The 17,853-nt window shown below is 41.7% G+C and overlaps 3 protein-coding genes across 5 annotated transcripts in view; 1 reads left to right on the top strand and 2 right to left on the bottom strand.

The window, feature by feature from the left end:
* Positions 1 to 42: 42 nt before the first annotated feature.
* Positions 43 to 12,915, bottom strand: abcg5 (ATP-binding cassette, sub-family G (WHITE), member 5). 3 transcript variants are annotated; one of them, XM_072436462.1, is made up of 15 exons: positions 12,827 to 12,915; positions 11,774 to 11,965; positions 11,581 to 11,702; positions 11,364 to 11,500; positions 8,879 to 8,977; positions 8,666 to 8,798; positions 7,684 to 7,823; positions 7,475 to 7,604; positions 7,188 to 7,401; positions 6,633 to 6,838; positions 1,045 to 1,183; positions 890 to 963; positions 672 to 783; positions 481 to 593; positions 43 to 331 (listed from the first exon to the last, which is right to left on the bottom strand). In XM_072436462.1, exons 2-15 carry the CDS (start codon positions 11,932 to 11,934, stop codon positions 147 to 149), a joined length of 1,965 nt encoding a protein of 654 aa, XP_072292563.1. In that variant the 5' UTR covers positions 11,935 to 11,965; positions 12,827 to 12,915; the 3' UTR covers positions 43 to 146. The 3 variants fall into 3 exon arrangements, with proteins under 3 accessions (XP_072292563.1, XP_072292562.1, XP_072292561.1); XM_072436461.1 differs by lacking the exon at positions 12,827 to 12,915 and adding an exon at positions 12,635 to 12,688; XM_072436460.1 differs by lacking the exon at positions 12,827 to 12,915 and having other exon boundaries at positions 11,774 to 12,078.
* Positions 12,234 to 16,812, top strand: abcg8 (ATP-binding cassette, sub-family G (WHITE), member 8). Its single transcript, XM_072436459.1, has 13 exons — positions 12,234 to 12,365; positions 12,637 to 12,738; positions 12,837 to 12,984; positions 13,083 to 13,321; positions 13,397 to 13,529; positions 13,706 to 13,975; positions 14,054 to 14,213; positions 14,281 to 14,382; positions 14,835 to 15,034; positions 15,194 to 15,270; positions 15,448 to 15,715; positions 15,797 to 15,924; positions 16,000 to 16,812. The coding sequence occupies exons 1-13, from the start codon at positions 12,312 to 12,314 to the stop codon at positions 16,135 to 16,137; spliced, it is 2,019 nt and encodes a 672-aa protein (XP_072292560.1). The 5' UTR covers positions 12,234 to 12,311; the 3' UTR covers positions 16,138 to 16,812.
* A 219-nt stretch (positions 16,813 to 17,031) lies between these two features.
* The window catches only part of lrpprc (leucine-rich pentatricopeptide repeat containing), a 35,890-nt gene continuing 35,068 nt past the window's right edge, over positions 17,032 to 17,853 (bottom strand). Inside the window, exon 38 of the mRNA XM_072436360.1 lies at positions 17,032 to 17,204. Within this exon, the coding sequence (XP_072292461.1) occupies positions 17,136 to 17,204 (69 nt within the window). The 3' untranslated portion in view covers positions 17,032 to 17,135. The remainder of the gene's footprint in view (positions 17,205 to 17,853) is intronic.

Raw genomic sequence — 17,853 nt, 5'->3', positions numbered from 1 at the left:
AATGCTACAAAGTGAAAAAAAAAACATTTGAGACAAATACTGGAATTGTTTATGTTTTGATTTATATATTAGTAAATGCCAAAGACATCTATGGTTTTCTTGGGTTTTATCTAACTTTTGTTTCCATTAAATTTGTTTCTGTGCCTTTAGTGCCGGTTGATCTTGTCCCTAATTTTGAAGCTGATCATTCCCAGCAACAGCAGAGCGGGGAGGAAAGCGTAGAGGAGGATGAAGTCCAGTGTGAAACGCGACAGAGCTCCAGGATAGCCCTGTTCAATGAGCTGATCGCCCTTAGTGATCGCGCACGCTCCTGGCAAAGGTTGGGAAGCATCTAAAACGCAAAAGACAAATTCAGTCTTTTGTCAGTAGTTGTGTTCTTGAAAACCTACTCTGTCTAATATTTAGGTCATAACTTCAGCACATTTTTTTTTTAATTCAATAGTTTTGTTAAAAGCCATAATGATAAGAGACACAACTTACTGCATGTGAAATCCAGACCATAAAACTCTGTGACAATGAGCAGTTCACAGCTGTATTTCTGGAAAGTCAAGTAGCTGAGCCATTGGAAGATCTGTGGCATCTGCTGCGTGCCCCTGTGAAAGCAAACAATATTAGGTTATTGGTGTGACTAAATATTTAGTTTTGATAAATATTGATGTGCAAATAGATACCTAAGAAAACCAGACCCTAAAAGAATCCCTGCGATATTCAGCAGAGCCACACCAGTGTTGACCATATTTGGATCTTGGACCACTCCAAGTAGCACAACTGTTAGTAGTTCCCCTATGAAGTGCAACAACCCTATGAGCTGCTCTCTCAAATGTATAGTTTTATATTTTTAAGTTCCAACTTAATAGAAAACAATGATCAAAGTCTGACTTGTGCTCACCTATGATATGAGGCACTAGGACTACAGCAGTATAAGAGAGAAAACGCAGTGTGTCTGGGTTCATTCCAATTGTCCTGAAATGAATGAAAACCTGTTAAATTGTACCAAGGCTTTTATTACTATTATTCCTTTAACTTGCTTTAAGTATCATGTACCAGTAAAGGAATGATGTGAAGATACAGACACTGAGGATGCTGAAGGGCAGAATGTGGAAGACATAGGCCAGAAACATCTGCCATTTGCTGTACAGCCCGTCCTGGCTCTCCTGGTCTCCAATGGCTCGAAGTGCAGGGACTGGAGAAAGGGAATGGATGTGTTGTTTTTGTTAGTATATATTTGTATGACTAAATATGCTCCATTCTGCTTCCTGCTTCCGAAGAGTGCACACGCTTTTTTGCTCGCTCCGCTTGCTATCGCTGCTTTCCTTATTTATTTTGCTTTTTAATCAGTTTTTGTCTTCCAAACATTTTTGCTTTAGACTTTTTCAAGTAAACCAAGGATTTTAAGAACATTTTTCCAGTTTTAACGACATATCTGACGCCAGCGACATGTCCGGGAGAAGAAGTGAGAAAGACTGTGAACGCTGTCGGAAATATCAACAAGAAATTAATGAGCTGAAAACACGGATATTTGTTTTGGAATCTGAAAAAGTTCTTCACGATACCATTCCGGTGTCAACCGACGGTAAGAAGAGCACACTTTTTACAAGAAAAACTGCTACTTTCAACCTAAACCGCAGTGACTCTGTGTCGTTTCCAAAACTGTCTAAAAACCAGAAAGACCAGGCTGTTTCTTGGAACAAACTTGGAGCAAAGCCTAAACGATACAAAGATAACGTGAAGTCACCTAAAATACAGCTCACCAACAGATTTTTACCACTTTCAGAGATGGAATTAAATGAAAAAAGGAAAGATGACGTGGCCAAAATACAGCGAGGAGGATCTGCCAAGGTCACGCAGATTGTTTTAGTTGGGGACGGCGCGATAAGTCACATGACGCATGAAAAGATAAACACACATTCTTTTCCAAGCGCCACTGTTTCTGAGATAACGTCACTCCATCCAAATATTATGGCTAAGCATGGAGGAGCTAAACAGCTGATTGTGCACGTGGGTGCAGTGGACATGCGGCGGGAACAGACTGAAGTTTTGAAAAAAGACTTCTTGAAGTTATTCGACGTGCTTGATAAAATGGAAATCAAAACTTTCATAAGTGGACCTCTTCCAAACATCGACAAGAGGATAAACAAGTTTAGCCGGCTTCTTCAGCTGAACACATGGCTGTCCAAAGAGTGCTCCCCGAGAGGACTACACTACATTGAGAACTTCTATCTATTCTGGAAACGAGAGGACCTGTTTAAGAGAAATGGCCCCCACCTATGCAGAGGTGGAGTGAGGGTGCTGACAGAGAACCTGCTCCACGCTCTGAGGCATTGGACTGGGCCTGGACAGGGTCCTGAGCAGATAGTTAGAGAAGAGAGGAATGAGAGAAGAATTCCTGCTCCCTCAGCCAGAGACCGAGCCAATGTTTCAACATCAAAAGCACCACAACCTCAGCCTCCACCAAAGGATTCATCAGCAGCTGCTCCACCACCACCAGCAAAGGATTCAGCTCCAGCTGCTCCATATTCACCTCCACCACCTCCAGCAAAGGAACAATCTTCAAAGGCCTTGGACCCATCTGTGACAAGCCCAACAACATCCCTGTCATCGCCCCTGCCTTCACACCAGCCCTGGGTTCCCCCTGCAACATCTACTCCCACTAAAGATTCATCATTCTCCTTCTCATCTCCACTCTCACCCATGGGCCTTCCCAGCCATTTTGAAAGTCTGATCAAATCAGGCATTAAGATGGCTCCACTCACGCCCAATATAGCAAGGGCTATGCCGACTACACCAACAAAAGCCCCACCACCCATCCCCCCTCGCCTCTCACCTGGTCCCAAACTTTCCTTGGCTACAAAAGCCCCACCACCCATCCAACCTCGCCTTTTACCTGGTATCTCCCATAGCTAGGATGCACTGGGTCTCAGCGTTGCCGGGACTTATTGTCACATTAAAAATCAAACCAACCCGGGGCCCTATGTAAAAAGAGCCCCCCCTAGTGCTATTTCTGTAGTCACATCATCACACAGATGGAAAAACAAAATGCGAGTCAGGCCCAATCTGAGAAATGTGATTCATATTCCCTGTGAAAAGATAAAGCCCAGTCCCACTGAAACTAGTCTGAAACTTGCTGTGCTAAATGTCAGATCCTTATGTAACAAATCTCTCTTAATTAATCATTTTATTTCTTCTTATAATCTTGATTTTATGTTTTTAACTGAAACATGGCTTGACAAAAACACAGGAAATGTAGTTCTGATAGAATCTGCTCCACCCAACTTTAAGTTTGAATCTGAAACACGAGAAAACAAAAAAGGGGGTGGAGTCTGTGCTGTCTTTAGAGATGAAATAATTACCCGCAGGTTGTCTTTTGGGGTGTTTTCATCATTTGAGTATGTATCCTTTAAAATGGAGCTAAAACGGTCTCCATCCATTCTCTTCATTGTTTTATACAAGCCTCCCCAGCACTGCCAAAGTTTTATTGATGATTTTACTGAGATGCTTTCAGTCATATGCACAGACTTTGATGGTTTGGTCATTACAGGTGATTTCAACATGCATGTTGATAATGTTTGTGACAGAAACGCTAAAGAGCTTGATGCTGTCCTTGAAACCTTCAGTCTTACTCAGCATGTGAGAGGCCCCACCCACAGCAAAGGACACACTCTAGATCTCATAATTACAAAGGGGGTAAATATTTCAAATGTTAATGTGATCGATGTTGCTCTGTCTGATCATTTCTGTGTCTTCTTTGACCTGTCTGTTTCTCCCCAACCTCCGGTTGGTCCTGCAGTTGTTCAGAGGAGACACATAAGTGATGGCACAGGTGCACTGTTTATGGAAATGATACACTTTGAAAATGTCTCATGTTCTAATGTAAATGATTTGTTGAACTCTGTTACATCTAGTGTTTTGAATGTTCTGGACACCATCGGTGTCACAAATGGTTAAAAATAAGCAGAAGGCGCCGTGGAGAAATGATGATTCGGTCAGGGCACAGAAAAGGGAGTGCCGCAGGGCCGAACGGAAATGGCGCAAGTCAAAGCTCCAGGTTCAAAAAGAGATTTACAAAGAAAAGCTGAATATGTACAACCTAATCTTATGTAGAACTAGGGAAAGATATTTTTCTGAAATAATTGGAAGCTGCAGTAACAACTCGCGTGTCCTGTTTGCCACAGTAAACAGATTAACAAACCCTCCAGCTCAGCTGCCGTTAGAACTCATTTCCACATCCAAGTGTAATGAGTTTGCATTATTCTTTAATGACAAAGTTCAGGGCATTAAAAATGCTATAAATCCCACAATGCAAAAAATTACCCTAAAACCACCAAGACACTTAGAGCTAACTCACTTTGCACCAGTAACTGACAAAACTGTCCATGAGATCATCACCAGTCTGAGTTCATCTACATGCTGCCTTGATGTGTTACCCACCAGATTTCTAAGGTCTGTGCTGAACAGTTTGTTAGCACCATTCACTCACATAGTTAACATGTCGCTTCAATCTGGAACATTCCCAATGTCTTTGAAAACTGCGGTCATAAAGCCTCTCCTAAAGAAGAGCAGTCTTGATGCCGCAGTACTGAGTCATTACCGGCCCATCTCTACTCTGCCATTTTTGGGCAAAGTCCTTGAAAAGGTTGTTTACCAACAGCTCACAGATTTCCTCTTAATAAACAACTCATTTGATGTTTTTCAGTCAGGTTTTAGACCTCATCACAGCACTGAGACTGCTCTTGTCAAGGTGACAAATGACATCCGCCTGAACACTGACACGGGCAAAGCCTCGGTCTTAATTCTGTTAGATCTGAGTGCTGCTTTTGACACTGTCGATCATGGGATCCTCTTACAGAGACTAGAGGACTGGGTGGGCATCACTGGCACTGCCCTAAACTGGTTAAGGTCCTATCTGGAAGACAGGAAGTACTTTGTTGAAATTGGTAGCTGTGTCTCAGACCACATGACCCTGACCTGTGGAGTGCCCCAAGGGTCAGTCCTGGGTCCCCTTCTGTTCAACCTCTACATGCTGCCGTTAGGTCAGTTGATACGCAGTGAAAATGTGTCCTATCACAATTATGCAGACGACACTCAGATCTATGTTTCACTATCGGCAGGTGAATATGGACCAGTGGATTCACTCTGTCACTGCATCCAACAGATCAGTGTGTGGATGCAAAACAACTTTCTCCAGCTGAACTCAGACAAGACTGAAATAATCGTTTTTGGCCCACAGAAACAAAGAGAAAGTGTTAGCGGTCACCTCCAGAGTCTCGCTCTAAAACCTACAAACCAAATTAGAAATCTGGGGGTAATAATGGACTCAGACTTGAACTTTAATAGCCACGTCAAATCAATAACATCAGCAGCTTTTTACCATCTAAAAAACATTGCCAAAATCAAAAATATAGTGTCTAAACCAGATTTAGAGAGACTTATCCATGCATTTGTCTCCAGTAGATTAGACTACTGTAACGGCCTGCTCACTGGCCTCTCCAAACGAGCTGTAAAACAGCTGCAGTACATCCAGAACGCTGCTGCTCGGGTCCTGACTAGAACCAGGAAGTATGATCACATTAGTCCTGTTCTCAGGTCTCTGCACTGGCTCCCTGTGGCTCAGAGAATAGACTTTAAAGCAGCTCTGCTTGTGTACAAGTCTCTCCATGGCCTAGCACCAAAGTACATCCCGTACATGTTAGTGCCATATGAACCATCTCGGACTCTGAGGACCTCAGGGACCGGCCTCCTGCTGGTGCCCAGAGTCAGGACAAAACATGGGGAATCTGCATTTCAGTTTTATGCAGCTAAAATCTGGAACAGTCTTCCTGAAGATGTGAGACAGGCTTCTACTCTGACAATGTTCAAATCTAAGCTAAAAACAGTTTTGTTTAGCTGCGCATATGACTGAAAGGATTTTTTCTTTGCACTCTTCTCTTTTGTTTGTGATTTTATTAGTTTAGAAAATCAGTTGGATTGATAATTTTTAATTTAGTTAATTTTATTGTATTTCTGTTTCTGTAATTTCTTTGTGATTTGAATGCATTTTTCCTGCTGTGAAGCACTTTGAATTGCCTTGTGTATGAAATGTGCTCTACAAATAAACTTGCCTTGCCTTGCCTATTACTTTGTTGATATGTTACTACATTTGTATTTTAAACTGACTTGTTCAAGTAATCAGTTTTATCCCAGTCTCCTTTAAACTAACAGTTATTTTATGATGCTGAAGGACATCATGATAAGGATAACTGATAAGAGGCAGTTGATGTGTAACCTGGCTCTGCCAAATTGATATCTGTATAACTCAGCCAGGTTGGTTGTTAAGTTTCACTGCAGTGCAGTAGTCAGCAGTCTGCCAGTCAGTAGTTTAGGTAACATTATTGACATTAATAACCATAAAACAAACATTGTATCTAATTTTGTCTAAATATTAGGTCGTCCTCTGTCTGTGACCTCTTGTCAATAATGTTACAACATGGTTGTCCATATCTTAATTATGTTTTTAGGTTAATGATGAGTGAGGGTTACTTTGAGTCATGAGCTCAGATAATAGAGATATCTGTACTTTAGGAGTTACTCGCGGCTATTGAACCTTAACACACTGTGTAAGTTTATGCATGTCAGGTGTGTGTTGTGGCACTTACAGAGAGCAACAGCGTTGAGCATGCCGGTGTAGGGAGAGGCACCAATGCTCTGATAGATGATGCCAATGCGGTCCTGGATGGCACCTTTGGACACGTCAGCATCCAGACGCATGACAAAAAAGGCCACAAAGAGTCCATAGATCAGGTTCTGGGACAGGCGCATCAGGACACCCATTCGGTCCCTGGATAGGTTTCTTGCTGTTCGTCTACATACACAACACAAACACATTTATTATTTGTGGAGCTAATACATTGGATGTTTTATTATTAATGTGTTTGACCTGCATCTACACATTACAGAATCTGAGGCCAAAAGTAAAGGCCACCTTTTTAGTATTTGATGTGTGATACAGAATAAAACGGTTCCATAAATGCCTAACTATATTTGAACACTGAAGACATTCTGTAGTATAATTTAATAATAATAATATAATATAATTTAAAGTGGTAATTGGCATAAGATCATTATTTTTGTACCAAACGTTTCAAAATAATAACGTGACTCTAATCGCAGGAGAAAACTATTGTTGCATGTCAGTTGAAACCTTCACTTACCTCAGCAGAACCTCTAGTTTAGCTGCTCCACTCGGTGACTCTTTGCTTTTGAAGGGGATTGTTGCTTTGTCTAATTGCTGCAAGCTTTGCTCTATTTTGGCCAACATCCCGGTGTAGATGCCGGACCTCTGATAAGATGAGGTGATCTCATGCATGCGGTTTAACGTGGCTGCTTCTCTTTCACTGCTGCGCGTGTCCACAGAGGTCAAGTCCACTGTAACTCATCATGTTCCACTGTGAATGTAAGTGACTGATAATAAACATGTGTCGGACTGTGCAGGGAGTACCGTAAATATCAAAAGGATTGCAGTATTCTGGACACTCATATCCACACTGGCTGAAGAAGTCCACCATTTCCTCAGGTTGTCCACAGAACACAAGCTCTCCACGACTCATGACGGCAATCCTGCTGAAGACCTGAGACCAAACGGTGGCAGTTTGACAAAGCGTGTTTGTATTCTCACTCAGCATTTCTCTGAACATCATGGATACAAACTCTGAATAGTTCGGAGCGTGGCTGGTGGATGGTGACGATGACGATGCGGTCTCTGCTGGCCAGTTCTGCCAGCAGCATCACGATCTGATTGGCTGTCATGCTGTCCAGGCCTGTGGTGGGCTCATCCAGCAGGACCACCTCTGTGACAGCACCACACACCTTTAGTACTTGTTTCACACAAATGACTCCTCAAGTTTCATTCTGCAAACTTTTAAGCATTGGCAGAATCTCAGTGGGCCCAACTTGACTTGTGAAGATAAGAGAGTTCTTATTTTAGGTAATTACTCTAATTAGGACAATTAAAAGATTGTCTCTTTGCTTTATGGAAGTGGAGGGGAATTAGCAGATACTTTAATTGTGAGATTAATTCATTTCCTGGTTGATTGGAGAAGCATCAAATGGGAAGTTCTCATTACTCCTTGTGTAAGTGCTGTTCAGTGTGTAGGAGAGAGAGTGTGTGTGTGTAGGAGTGTGTGTAGGAGAGTGTGTGTGTGTGTGTGTGTGTGTGTGTGTGTGTGCCCGTGTGTGTGTGTGCCCACGGCCATTTAATCCTGAATGAGGCCCGAGACCCTTCATCCTCCCGGGAGCATTACAGAGCAGATAAACTCCACCTGGGATGTGCCGGCGCACACATCCGGTCTGAGGTGGGTCCTGCTTATTTCTTTGCTGTGAGATAACCCAGACTTTCATTACTCCTCTCCATCGCTCCTTCTGTCCTTTATGCTGTTTTTCTTCATTAATCTCCTGCTCTGATCCCTTTGTCTCCCTCAGTCCGGACTTTTGAAACCCTTTGGGGAGAAGCCACTTTTGCACTAAACTTTCTTCAAGAGTTCTATCAGTGTCCCTTTTTATACCCACTCAAATGTCCAAAGTTCTTTTAATTGATGTGAAACATTTTATTGAGGAATCCCTCTCTAGCCTCAAATTAGGAATGCTCTCAAAATTAGATTAGATTTAATTTGAAATAGAAGAAAATATTTACTTGGATCTTGAAGTAGCTGGCTGGCTATAGACACTCTTCTCCTCTCTCCACCTGAAATCCCAGGAAATACTCGACCTCCAATGACACTGTGGGCCACATGAGTCAGACTCAACTCTGCCATCACCGCAGACACCTGCAAGAAGCATGTAGAGGTACAGTGACTTTAAAATATATATCTATGAAATGTGTGTGGTGTGAACTTTCTCTTATAACCTTTTTCTTTATTGCTTCAGCTGAATGTTTCCTCAAAGCGAGCTGTGCTGTGTAAGTCAGCGTCTCTTCTACTGTCAGATAACTTAACAAGTTATCACTCTACAAGAAATAAAATAAAACACTTAATACATAAGGATATGCATAGTCAGACATTGGGCTTCTTTAAAATCATAATGATTTGATGTTGTGAGATAGTCGGTGTATTTGCTGACCATTGGTGCAGCTGATTGTTGTCTTATATATATTATGTCCACAAAAACATATTGCTCCACCAATTGACTGTGTTAATTAACACACACTGCCCCCCCCCCAATCCTTAATTTACTTAGTCACTCATCAGAATGAATTTTGTATCAGCTGACCAAATCGCCTCCTCAACTGCAGCTTAGCAGGGAAGTTAATAACCAGGCTGAGAGAGCACAGGGTCCTATCAGCCCGAGAAGAGGCCAGCTTAAATCCCACACTTTTAATTCAGGCTTTGGCTACACATGAACACCTCTCATGGAGAAATTAAGAATATGAGGAGGCAATCAGGGGTGTTAAGTTAACTTTGTACAGAGACAGGTTAGTCTTAATGGTGCAGCAATAGTAATAAGTAAATATAGCCGCAAGCGGCAATGATCGGCCCTCGCCACGCCGCCGCCACGCCGCCGCCACGCCGCAAGAGGAGGGGGCGCTAACGCGCCCCAATTGTCCTTTTATTACGCCTACTGCTGAATCTGTGACGCTGTCACATCTTCTCCCCTTTGTTTTACCATCAAAAAGCTATTTTATTTTGAATTCTTGGCAAAATGTGCGGCTTTGCCGCACAGACACCGTGACTCTTTGAATAAAAATGTGGATAACTTTTGATGGTCCTGAAGATGAGTCTCACCAAATTTCAGGTTAATAGGGCTGACGCCCTGGGAGGAGTTTGTGAAGGTCTAAAGTGTAAACATGTTCTGGCGATTTCCCCATTGGAATAACATGAAAGGTTTCGGTCATCGTTACGGCAACGCCATAACAATTATGACATGGGTCTCATTGACTTTTTTGATGGGGATGCTAAAATTGAGTTGTGTGTCAAATTTCATATAATTTCGCAAAACTAAACATTTAACCTCCATATAAAATCTGTAGGGGGCGCTGTGGCGCCAAATGAATTTATTTCACTTCAAGTAGGTTTAGGGCAAAGAGTTTAACAACTGATTCTAATTTTGACGCAATTCGGACTTTATCCGCGCAAACGGCAGAAATTTTAAATATGGGAGATTTCTGAAATTCTAGCTACAGTTTGCGGCTTCGCCGCACAGAGACCGTGAGAGGTATCAATGTAATTTGGATAACTTTTGATGTCCCACTCCTCAGTAGCATTTTTACCAAATTTCAGCTTTTTAGGGCTAACGCCCTGGGAGGAGTTCATAAAAGTACGACGTTTGGAAAAACTCAGAAGTCATGTTTAGCCATTTTTGAAGCAATATGGCCGACATTTGGTTGGGCGGACGGCGTTGCCGTAATAATATTTTTTACTTCTCTTGTCACCATCTACCTCTGCGCCAAATTTCATGATTCTACGATCAGATTTTTTTTGGGTCATTTCCCATCTCTCAATGCATTTTTGGTACATTTGGGGGCGCTGACGCGCCAATTTTTTTTTATTTTAGAAAAGGGAAATAGCCAGAATGTAGAGAGGCACGATTTTTAGAGGTGTGAACATTTTTGTGACTTTTCGTCAATGTTCACTGGGTGAAAAATAGGGGGGTTGGTCCCGAGAAGAAGAAGAAGAAGAAGAAGAAGAAGAAGAAGAATATTCCGATGCGAAAACAATGTTTCCCATTTTTCAAATATCATAAACTATACATTTTCGGAAAGCGCTCGCGCTTTCCTACCTCATGGTGTGGGTCCCTGGTCACTGACGGGTACTTTCGATAATTTTGAGTGGGCTCCGCCCACTTTGTGTTTTTGGCCCTCTATACAGTAATAATGTTCAATTTTTGCATTACATGCTTATATGCACGGAACATGCAAGAGATGGGGAACGTATTCGTGAGCTACTTAGCGCAAATGAGTGCTTTATATGGGGATGACGACTGCTTCGCGGTCGTCATCTCAATGTAAAGTGCTCGTTTAGTGCGCACTTTTGCACGGGCTTCGCCCGTTTACAACGGTAATGTTCCATTTTCCTACTACTAATTAGTATGCACGGGGCGTGCGTGAGTGAAGGAGTGCGTTAGTGAGTGTTTGGAAGTGGTCGAGCGCTTCGCGCTCGATTTCGTGCGCACTACGTGCGCACTTTCGCAGCCGTGCTTCGCACGGCCTTACGAGATTAATAGGCCTCTCGCCAGCTTGTGGCGCTCGGGCCTAATAACAGGAAAAAAATTAGTATCTTTGTAGTTTATTTAACCAACTATGATTTGGCAATAACTACTTAGTTTGCATTTAGATCTTGCCTTAAAATGTTTAGTCTGATTATAAGATAATGGTTGAGTTGTTGGTTGGATGTTACCTGTAGTACGTAGGAGAAACAGTCCTGATACTCCTCTCTTTTCAGTTTCCTCCCATTTATGAAGACCTCACCCAAAAGTACGCCACTGTTTCCAATCCTCCCAGAAATTGCATCCAACAGTGTGGTCTTTCCTGAGCCTTTACACACAAACTTTCCCATCAACATGAATTAATAATATATAATTACTTACATAATATTTTAAAAGTTGTGTGATAACCTGAATTTCCCAGGATTCCCATGATCTGCCCACTGGCCACATGGAAAGATACATCATTGAGGATCTGCCGGGTCCATCTCTTCTTGTAGGAGGGCAAGTCCCACCATGGACCCACGCGCTCACTGAAAAGCATACTCAATTTAGTATAAGTAAACACAAAGGCTGTTTAACTGTTATAAAGGTGAGTGTGTACCTGACTGTATAGGAGATCTTGTTGACACTGAGGCAGCAGGATGACTCGGACAGTCCCTCTCCACTGTTCTTCCATGCTTCTCCTTTCACCAGTTTGAACGACTGTTTGAAGCTTGTTCCCTTCTCCTGCTCCTCTGACTTGAGTGAGTAAAATCCGTTCATGTCGCCAGCCTCTTCACCTATAATATAATATCTACAGAGACATGTGTAAGTCAAGTGTATCTGTGGTGCACAATCAGGGACAGACTGCTGCTGCAGCTAAGCAGTATGGTCCCACTGGGACAATAAACACTAATACTGTTATCTCAAGAACTTTGATCCATGGTTCAAAAGAAAAAAAACGCCTTGAGTAGGCATTTTAGGGCATGAGGCTCAAGTAGTACACCTCACTCCCATTTTCAAGATGCCAAAGGAGAGTTACTGACTGTGCTTAGCAGTTCTAGGACACTAAATGAAACAAGAGTTTGAAGTCTAACTCCGGTCAACATAAGAACGAGAGGAGCAGCAGGACCGAGCAGAGGGCGGTGACCTGCATCGCTATGGACTCAGACATGGACACCAGTGTCGCCTCTCCGTGCGGATTGTCATCACAGGTTAGTTCTGAATGAATTCCCATTGCAAACACATTTTGTGATTACCGGTAACTTAACGTACATGTAAAGTGCAATAGATACAGACAAATCTATAGCTTTGAAGACTGTGACTAAGTACAATAGCAAATTATTTAAAAAAAAACATTATGTTCTCTCTGACATAAAGAAAGTTGTTTTGGGTTTTTTTCAATTTGGAAGAAATGGAGTAATGTTGGTAAATATAAAAACATTAAAGCATGTGCGTTAGAATTTTTCTGCCTCTTACTCACAGGACAAAGACACGGACTTGTTTTTTTCTGAAGAAGACAGCAGTCTCTACTTCACCTACAGCGGAGGGTGCAATGAGCTGGAGGTTAACAACCTACAATATGAGGCAAGCACAGCAGCTCTGTCCCACTGTTTCAGTTTTTACTTCTGCATATAACACAATATATTATTGTGTTATTAATTCATATTCTTACTGATATGTAGGTGGACACCGCTGCACAGATCCCTTGGTATGAAAGATTATCAGAGTTCAAATTGCCTTGGGAGATCAAAGGGAATAAACAGACTGCTATAAATAAACTCAACCTGCGAGTGCGCAGTGGACAAATGCTGGCCATCATCGGCAGCTCAGGTAAAGTGTGTGCATAAGTAGAAGTTACCTGCAATTGATTTAATTATAGACATGCTTTCAATCATGCTTTTCAACATACTTTGAACACGTTTCCACAGGCTGTGGTAAAACATCCCTGTTGGACATTATAACCTGTCGAGATGAGGGTGGTACAATGACATCGGGCCACGTTCTGATCAATGGCAAACCCAACACACCCAGAGTCGTGAGGAAGACCATCGCTCATGTGCGTCAAGATGACCGGCTTTTGCCTCATCTCACTGTGCGAGAGACTCTTGTTTTTGTGGCCAAACTGAGGCTGCCCACTCACTTCTCAAAGGCCCAGAGGGACAAGAGGGTGAATAAAGCAAACCTTTATAAGTATTCTTAAAATGTGCCTTGTCTCTGACTTGTGTGTGGTCACAAATCACAGGTAGATGATGTCATTGCTGAGCTGAGGCTGCGACAGTGCGCCAACACCAGGGTGGGGAATGATTACGTGAGGGGCGTTTCAGGAGGAGAGAGGCGCAGAGTGAGCATAGCTGTGCAGCTTCTGTGGAATCCAGGTGAGATAAAGGAGCTCCAATTTATTCAGACATGACTCAATCCCTCACTCAAGTTCATTTCACTTTTCACTATTATGAGTACATTTAAATCAGGCCATATTAAGCAAAACTCACACATTTGAGCTTTCTAGCACATTATAAAGAAATGTATAACCCCCTTGGATAATGTATTGTAGGTATTTTGATTCTCGATGAGCCCACTTCAGGATTAGACAGCTTCACCGCTCACAACCTGGTGATCACTCTGTCCCGGCTGGCCCGTGGAAACCGCCTCGTCCTGCTCTCAGTGCACCAGCCTCGCTCCGACATCTTCCAGCTCTTTGACCAAGTGGTTTTGCTGTCCTCTGGCTCGGCGGTCTACTGCGGTGCTGCGCGGGACATAGTGCCTTACTTCACCGCTCTGGGATACCCCTGCCCCCGCTACTGCAACCCCTCTGACTTCTATGGTATTTATTGTATTCACACCAAGCCATTCTAGCAGGACTCGTGTGTATAGTCTTATTTATTTACCCGTTTGGATGCAGTGGATCTCATCAGTATAAACAGACGCAGTGCGGAGCTGGAGGCCGAGTGTTTGCAGAGGGCCCGAGTTCTAGCCGAGCAGTTCAAAGAAAAGGTGAAAGATACAGATGACCACATGTGGAAATTAGACAGAAGCAGTGCCTCCTCCTCCCAAGAAAACAAGTGAGCTGCCTGTCTATTGTGCTTTTCTTTGACCTTATATGTAATAATATATACAATTACTTTACAGCCATTCGATGCCTGATATTGTCGCAGGGGAGGAGTTGATCACAATTACAAATCAAGCCAGTGAACTACCAGGCAGATTACATCAATTCACAGTACTGATCAGGTAACGGCAGTTTACAGAATATTCTACACACTCAGTTATAACTATTGTCACTTAAAGGAGACATATGATGTAAAACCGACTTTTATGCGCTTGTTATAACAGTGTTCCCTCATCATCAGCTTTCTCATTTATTATATTTTGATTCATTCATGTTTGCACAATCTTCTTAAGTGGAAATGGCGGGTCATATCAGTTTTGAACAGGATCTCAATAGACCCAGTTATACTACAAAGTCATTTTAGATCATTATTGTTGTTTACAATTAACAAAATGTAAAATAATGATCTACAAATATTATAGTTTAATAGTAAATATCCCATGAAAGCATAATGTGTCTTCTTGAAGTTTGTAGAACAGTAATAACATGGTACAAAGGTAGAAATAGTGTGGTAAGTAAAAGTGTTTTCATGGTCATTGCTGTAGAGTAAAGTGCAACCTAAATATTCTTTCAGGCGTCACATATATAACGACTACAGAGACCTGGTCACGATATTGGTCCATGGTTTTGAGGCCCTCCTCATGTCTTTGCTTGTCGGGTTCCTTTACTACGGATTAGGGCCAGAGCCGCTGTCCATACAAGACACAGTGGCACTTCTCTACATGATCGGAGCTCTCACGCCATTCGCTGTGGTGCTGGACGTCATAGCTAAATGTGAGTCTGCATATGTCAAATATCTAGTTCTGTTTTATACTGATAAGTGCATGCAATAAAAATGAGTAATAAGAACAGATATCATCAACTGTTGAGTAGGTAAAGGTTATGTCAAGTTATATCTTTTATATCAATATATTTTCTAACTTGTGTCTGAAGGTCACACAGAAAGAGCAATGCTTTACCATGAGCTGGAGGATGGCATGTATTCAGTCTCATCCTACTTCTTTGCTAAGGTAATTCTCCTAATAACAATAATGTCCAGTAGGGGTCAGTGCAACACTATATCTGAGCTGCCCAACTGCTTTTCAAGCTTGAATTTATACCAGAAAGCCCAATAGCAATTATATTAGTATTATTCCCAAGGTTTTGTGAGGTTAACAACTTTGGATGCATTATACTTTTACTTTCAGGTCTTGGGGGAATTGCCAGAACACTGCGTTTTCACACTGGTTTATGGTTTGCCCATCTATTGGCTTGCCGGCCTGAACACTGCTCCAACCCGCTTTCTGCTGAACTTCTTGTTGGTGTGGCTCATGGTTTATTGCAGCCGGGCCATGGCTCTGTTTGTGGCTGCAGCTCTGCCCACGCTGCAGACCTCTGCCTTCATGGGAAACTCTCTGTTCACCATCTTCTACCTGACGGGGGGCTTCGTCATCAGTATGCAGAATATGTGGCTTGGTGCGATTAAAATGAAAAGTATTTGAGTAATTGTTGTGTGCCCTGTATATTGTGTCATCCTTGTGTTCTACATTCCTGCAGTGGCATCGTGGCTGTCCTACGCCTCCTTCATGCGCTGGGGCTTTGAGGGAATGCTACAGGTGCAATTCAAAGGCGTCAAGTATCCGGTCACTGTGGGGAATTTCACCTTTCAGGTCGATGGCATAAGAGTGAGTTGCAATTGAGTATATTCAAAGATGAAACGTGTTGAAGATGGAACGCTCATTTTGGTCTTTCTCTTGCAGCTGGTAGAAGTGTTGGGTATGAACAGCTACCCTCTGTACTCATGTTACTTGGTGCTGCTGGCAGTTTGTCTGGGATTCATGCTTCTCTACTTCATATGTCTTAAGTTCATCAAACAAAAGTCCAGCCAGGACTGGTGAAAATCATTATGGCAATTGACTTGAGCCACACATTAGCTACTTCGACTGGTTCGATAATGAGCCAATGTTATGGTTATGGTATAAAGGGAAAATGTGCTATTGCAATTTTATGACTAATAATTTCACTTCAAATTTCTATAGTCCCCTTCTACATGGGGGAGCATGATTATAGATGTAAGATATAATATAGAATGAACAAAATGAAGTGAATAGATTCAGTCTCCCGTGCTGTGCATGGCGTGTGTACCCCTTACACTTAAAGAAAAGAAAATGCCATTTACTTCACTGGGAACACCACACATTCTCAGTCAATAATGCAGTAACACTGTTTGCTACTGGATGGCAGCAGAGTTCTGCGTCAAAGATTATGGTAAAATGATCTTGGCAAGTGATTAGAGCAGCACATTGGCAGATATCCATCTGCAGATTTTGCTTGTTCCATTTTAATCTTTTTTTTTTTTTCTACAACATGATCTTTATGTATATATAAGGATATTAAGCCCAACAATGTGTGCCAGAAAAGGCAGCACTAAAAAGAGATTTAGTAAGCCACTGTCACAAAAGCTGGTACAAGTTCAGATTGATGATTATGTAAAGTACTTATGCACTGGTGCAAAGTATGATCAACAATACAAACACCAGCATAATATATATAATAAATTACGTATTCAAATCTTTTGTTGTTCTTAATATTGCATTTACTTTCACACATTACAATAAGTAACAGGGAGGTATATACAAATCCTACATTTAACATTAGACTAATCATACCTAAAAAGATCGGGTAGAATGGATTAACCACAAGACACAGCTATCCGATTGTAACATTTATTTGCATAAATATGTATGTACAGCCTCAACTTTTTATTATTTTTCTTTTATTTTCTCTATTGCTTTTATAGAGATTGGACAGTCACACTTACAAAATATTAGACATTTCAACAACTGAGGTAAAAAAAAAAGAAAAACAAGCAATGTTTGGAGGAAGAGGAAAGTCTTTATTCTTCTGTCGCCTGGGCTCTGGGAGACTTCTCTCTCAACTTGTCTGCATAAAACTTAAATGATTCCTGAAAAAACAAAACTAGTGTTAAAAAGAATTAAGTTAAAATGTTTCTCCTACCATGAAAAAACATTTTATTTTACAAATACAACTTTTTCTAAATGAGTTTAGGGAGGTTTAGCTGAGCTTTGTTACAGGTGCCACATGTTTCAATAAAGGTCTTCGGGTGAAATGTGTGATTTGTTTTAGAGATTAGTAAAAAGAAGTCATTGTCCTTTTAAAATAAATAAGAAATGCAGGAACAGGCAACAAGCCAGTCAAATTAAAGCTCACCAAAGTTTACCACAAAATCTACCATTTGTTATATTATTATGGAGCTTTCTTAAAATGAGCTAAACTTGGTGACATTTTAAACAATAGTTTGTCTTCCCTCTAATTAAGCAACTCTTATAAGTGAATTATGTAACGTTTCAGGTGGTGGGTCCAGAATCTGCTGCTATTGCTTTTTCTTGAATGTTCCACATTTAACAATCTATCTCTATGTAGACAAACAGGTGAAGCCACCACATTACAGATCAGATCTGTGGAGAGGTAACCTCGTCCCTGTAAGAATGCAAGGTATTTTTGCTATAAGACTCTGCAATTGCAGGCAAGGAATTTCATCTCCAGGGACTGTTGCCAGAGAAGCTGCATAATGCACTTTTAATACAATAGAT

The sequence above is a fragment of the Eucyclogobius newberryi genome, unplaced genomic scaffold, assembly GCF_026437365.1.
Source record: "Eucyclogobius newberryi isolate DKJ021-1_F unplaced genomic scaffold, fEucNew1.0.hap1 SCAF_8, whole genome shotgun sequence".
In the NCBI taxonomy this organism is placed as follows: Eukaryota; Metazoa; Chordata; class Actinopteri; order Gobiiformes; family Gobiidae; genus Eucyclogobius; species Eucyclogobius newberryi.
This window is presented reverse-complemented; position numbering and strand designations above follow the sequence as displayed.